Consider the following 5,967-nt stretch of genomic DNA (forward strand, 5'->3'; position numbering starts at 1 on the left):
ATTGGGTCCTTGAAAATGAAATTAGCGTCTTGTCTGGCCACTTTGATCTGAAATATCCCCTCAGAGTTGAAAAATTCGAAATTCAAATTTATAATTTTTTTTGCTGGTACATTTGAGTTTTGAAAACAGTTATTTATTTGTTTACCACAAACTGCACAGCAAACTATCATAAAGTTAGATGAGCTACAATTGGAATGTCTGCGACATCCACCGTACTACCCAGCCTTTCTTTAACAGATTACCATTTTATACATTTATTAATTTTCGCCCCATAGTTTTTTTTTAGTGAAGGGATCAATGACCTACCTATGAGATTGCAAAAGTAGGTACATAGATAACAACGGTGCATACCTACTTTGATTAATTAAATATATTGTACAAAAAATTGGCTTAATATTCCTCCCGTACAAAGCGTCAATTTTATATATAAGAACTAAGAATCTAATATACATATTGGTAATTCGACCTACATCCGCTAGGAGGTGGTAGGGGTGACTATTTGATTTTTTTTATTTTTGAATTATCATGTTAGCTTTGTTCAAAATTTGTCAAAAATGCAACTTCAAAAATTTATTTAGAAAAAAATGTCACTAAAATTCTATTTTTTTTCTTCTGATTTGTAAAAACAAATAAACACTTAATATTTGTAAATATTTAAATAATCATTATCAGCCCAAATTTAAAAATAGGAGACGGAAAACTATATTATTTCAATACTTTTAAAATTATGTTTCCTCAAAAATGCCTTAAAAACTAAAAAAAACATTATGGAACTTGTTCTGCAGATTATTTTAAAAACAACCGTTTTCTTAGTTTTCAAAAATGTATAAAAACAAGGAATTTATTTCAAAGCAGCCGAAATAAAATGACCAGAAAGGATGCTGGTAGGAATTCGTATTATTCGTAACATGAACGAATTTGACTCTTTAAAGTTTCCACAAAATTAATTAAAAATAATATCCCATGCAATGATGTTGTAGTAAACAGATATGTTATTAACGCGCAAAAAGTGAAGGCTAGAAAACGTCCTAATTGGGACGTTTGCCTTTAGTCGTTTTACGTAGTAATACGTTTTGCGTAACTAAAACATCTAGTTATCCCTTTTACTTATTGTTTTTATCAAGCTATCCTTTTTACTTTTAACGAAATGTAAAAATAAACGGTCCCCGGCGCGGCACACTTTTTTCTGTTGTTTAGTATGGATATAACATATCTGTTTATTAGAATATCATTGATCCCATGTAAAAAATCTTACTCACTTATTTTTTTAAATAAGTTAAGTGAGTAATGAAGAGAAACGCAGTAATTTCAATAGTACTAATTTTTGTAATAAACATGTCTCAAAAACAAAAAAAAATCATTATGAAACTTCTCGAAATATTTTAAAAACCTAACGTTTTCTTAGATAATTTCTTCAAAAATAAATTACGTATAGGAACTTATTTCAAAGCAACCGAAAAGAAATGATCATAAAGGAAGCTTGAAGGAGTTCATATTCGAACATGAACAAATTTGGACTGAGGTCTAGCCTCTAGGTCATTCTATTAAATTAACACAAAATTAATGAAAAACAATGCCCAATGTAAATAAATATTGCGTAGGCAAATGCGCATTCTTTTCCTAAGTTGTGACTTAACAACTAAACAAGTCAAAGTATTTCGCATCATATGTGTTGCATTATGTGTAATGTATAAATATTATGGTCTTCCACACATGACACAGGCACGATAATACATATACCATATGCATCAATTCTTGCGTTTCTTTTGTAATGATAGATATGTTTACAAATAATCGTTAATATTTAGTATATTATTTGATATATTAAAAACCCAAAACTGATATTTTTGTATTAATCAAGTGTTTATATAAACTAATATTATATCTAGGTGAGTAAGAAAGTATTATCCTCAGACTCTTGTTAACTTCTTCTTGAAATTGTTACAAAAGATTTTATCAAATTTTACTTTTGAATATACAATTAAAAGTAGTAATCATAATAAAGTAAAATATTTATTCCCCAATCTTAATATTATTTAAACGTAAATAAAATACATGTTCATCATAATTAGTTTTATTTCCCACCACCTATTCCTTTATTGGTCTTTAAAAAACCTATATTTCTCAAGTAACGAACAATAAATGGCGTTGCTGTTAATGTCATAGCTATTCTTGCAGGTGCAAATATTTTGTGAACTCCATAAGCTATAACAAAAGTTCCTGCATTTGATGTGACTGTATTTAGGAGTGCTCCTTCACCAATATTGAAATACTTCAGTATTGCCATAACATCTACTCCACTGAAACAAATAAAATATACATAAATTATTTGACACACAAAACCATTCATTTTATACTTTATTTTTAAAGACTTACTTCACTCATGTATAATTTTAATAAAACTTTATATTATTAAGTATCACAATTTTAAGATTAAAGTTATATCAATTGAATGACTTATTAATGCTGGGATAATAAAAAGATTATATACCATGTTATATGAAGCACCATTTTTTAATTATTATCTATTTTATGAAGACAAGAGTAAAGAGTATGAAATATGAAAACTGATAAAAAAAAACATGCAAATATGTAGTTAAAATATAATTCAAACAACAATATTGTTAACATAACAACATAAAATAAAAAGTTGCAGGTATCTAAATCATATTTTTTTGTGAAATTATGGTTTAATCTTAAATGGCAAAATAAGCAATAACTTTTATATATACTATGTTTTATAGTATATATAATAAGTACAAATAAAAGGTAATTTCTAAAATGAATATAATTATTTATATATATATATATAAATATATCAATTTAACAGGCCATTATTTACAACACCACATACCTAGAAACAAGGATGTAACATCCACCCAGAGACAGTAGAGATATTGTTACATGAAATACTATAACGGTTGAACCATAATCTTTGACAGCTTTTTTTAATTTTTCTTTAGCACTCAATGGAGGACTGTTTTCTGTACTCATGTTTCTTGCTCCAATTGTTATAACTATGCTTTGGACAAATATACATAATGAAATTAACATTAACTTATCAATATTAAATAAGCAATTAAGCTGTTAGCAAATAAAAATCTTCTTTATTTATGTTTTGTATATTAATAATGATAAGAAAATACCTCACAAAAAGCTATTAATGTCTTGTTAAACTTATTTTATAATTGATGATGCAACAAAAGTTAATAGGTATAATATTTTTTTTAATGAATGTTATTCTTATAATAAATTTTTGTTCTGACAAAATACTGAAAAGTATACTTACACAAGCACATACATTTTAAAAAGTAAAAATGTTTAATCTTTCTGTACAATTATTTAATATTAAAAATTAACATTTAAATAATAAAAACCTTGACTAAAAAAATTTGTAAACTATACCTTTATTGTACAATTTTCCACGATATTCATTTCTTAAAGTGAGATAATGAGCATTCTGCAGGTGGTCCGATAAATACTTATACCCTTGACCCCACTGTGATCCTGGCATGTTCAAATGAGTGTGGTTACTGCTAAATGGACTTGGCACATTACTCTGCATGGATGATGACAAACTAACAGCACCTCTGCAGTCATATTTATTAATATGTGGATCATATTGTAGAGTTATATCAAATACAGGCATCTCATGCTTTATGTTATAAGCGTTTATGACGGGTCCTAATAAATCTCTTTCCCTTAAAGGAGAAAATCTAGCCATTTCAGCTTCATTTATGTTAACAACATTGGTAGGCAGCTTGAGAGACGCAACTTGAGGATATTTTACTGATGGCGTATTGTGAATAGGCTTTCCGATTTGAGCATTGCCACCTAACAAAGAAAAGATAAAGCTTAATAACGGCGCTCAACTACGTGTAATCATAACGGAAATTTCCATACCAGTTGCAATACCTGTTTAAATAGCAACATCAACACATCATTGTTTACAGTTATTTATTTATAAGCATAAGCGGACACCAATAAAAAGATCTTTGAACTTACCAAAAAAAGTATTCTTGACATACTTTTGATTACATGGTTTAAAGTTTGGTTGATTACACAATTTCAACATGTTTTAATACTTAATTTATCCAGTAGACGAAACGAACTGCGCGCAATAAGACAAGGAGACAAAAGAAATGAGAATAAGTTATAAAGATACACAATACACCAGGTAGTAGGCACCTATATGTACACTGTACAGTAATAAAATACCTGCATTTATTAGCAAACTTCTGTCAGTTGTCACTTGTCAGTATAAATTTGACATCAAAACAGCAACAGCGCACAGATAATCAGAAATAGTAAATACGTGTTAATATTTTAATAGAATATAAAAATATAAATGTCATATTAAATATTTGTCTCGTTTCTTATTTTAGATTAATGTAACTAACTAAGGTGCGATATCATAAAGATTGCGCGAATAGCCTTTCTCTGCAACCCAAATATCGTATCTAAGATAAAATAGCATAAGGTGATGTAAACAAAAATAATATTAGGTAATTCTGTAAAAAAAACGTTAATTGTAAATTTACTTATCATTTAACATAAGATTCTTTACACTAAGCCATAGTCTATATCGGAGATGGTTATATTTGCATCGTTGCACTGTAACTGTTTTCTAAACAATGGTCAAGTAATTTATGTATATAATAAATAGAAATGGTCAAAAATCTGTTCTTTACATCGATTCGATCGCGAATCTTCTTGAAATTTTCCACGGCGTACTTTGAGAGAGCTAAAAAAGACAACAATCCACTGATTGCTCAGTCATGTCAATACACCTCCCGCAGAGGTAATCTTCTAGATAGACTCAGGCGACCTATGCACGTCCTGAACGACGAAGACGATAGCTTCACTATCGCAAACGAGCCATTTGTAGGGAAAACCACACTACACACCTAACACTCACAGCGTTTCCGCCGGCGAAAACGAGGACTCAAACTAGCGACGTCACGTAGGCGGCCGAGACGTCAGTAGAATCATTCAGTGTTTAGAATCACACCCATGTTCTGCGGCGAGGTGCGATCTCATAGGAGACACCCTCAGGACGAACTTTAAATTCGAACCCCGCCCTCAACCTCAGGGCTAAGGTTAGTTCTCGCCCGAACGTCCGTTGACGCTGTAAAGGCCAGTAGGGCCAACAGCAATACATCATACATAAAAAACAAATCTGTCCTTGACTTCCCTCTAATGCCTCTCTCCAAATATACTGATTGACTGTTTTCCATGAAGGAGATTTTTTCAATAAGTAGTAATTGATTTAAGGTATTTTTATCAAATATTTGCTGATTGTTTGAAATTTAAGATTTACTTATGGTTATTGGGGTCTGAAAACTTACTAGATTTAAAATTGGAAAAACTTTACCGGCTAATCTGGTAAGGAGATATACCAGGCTGATCGCAACTATTAAATATATTTGCATAATAGAGTGCATCAGTAATTGAACTAATCACCCTTACAAAAACCCCACCATCAAAGATTAGCAGTTTTCTTAACATTTAATGGAATGGCTATCTAATTACTGGTATATTTTATGGTAACTAAAGTATTAAATTTTCTTTGATCAACAATTCGAAACTGTTCACTATTTATGAGTTTATTATTATTCAAGACAATTTTGAACTGCGACTGCTAACTCTGCCAGTTTTAATTTTCTTTAAATTTAAGTACTTTGTAATGAGAAATTTCAATTTTATGTGAACATTTTTGCTAAAGAACACTATTTATTTAAATAAATTAATTTATTTACATAGCAAAGTTGGCACAAATTCTGTTAATTATTAAGTTTGTACATTCAATGCCCACCTACTCTTAGGAATGCCAATAGTCAGCTACATGTACAGTCAGAGCAGGAAAACTTTGTCAGTTTTCAAATTCATTCCTTCATCAAATCGTAAACTCTTAGTACCGTTTGAAATTAAAGCACTAAACTGACACCTGTATTTAAATTTAAACTT

The 5,967-nt window shown here is 29.7% G+C and overlaps 1 protein-coding gene across 1 annotated transcript; it reads right to left on the reverse strand.

Moving 5' to 3' along the window:
• Positions 1-2,058: 2,058 nt before the first annotated feature.
• Positions 2,059-4,265, reverse strand: LOC124531228. Its single transcript, XM_047105727.1, has 4 exons — positions 4,006-4,265; positions 3,406-3,834; positions 2,855-3,017; positions 2,059-2,300 (listed from the first exon to the last, which is right to left on the reverse strand). The coding sequence occupies exons 1-4, from the start codon at positions 4,073-4,075 to the stop codon at positions 2,075-2,077; spliced, it is 888 nt and encodes a 295-aa protein (XP_046961683.1). The 5' UTR covers positions 4,076-4,265; the 3' UTR covers positions 2,059-2,074.
• Between the last annotated feature and the right edge of the window lie 1,702 nt (positions 4,266-5,967).

The sequence above is a fragment of the Vanessa cardui genome, chromosome 7, assembly GCF_905220365.1.
Source record: "Vanessa cardui chromosome 7, ilVanCard2.1, whole genome shotgun sequence".
In the NCBI taxonomy this organism is placed as follows: Eukaryota; Metazoa; Arthropoda; class Insecta; order Lepidoptera; family Nymphalidae; genus Vanessa; species Vanessa cardui.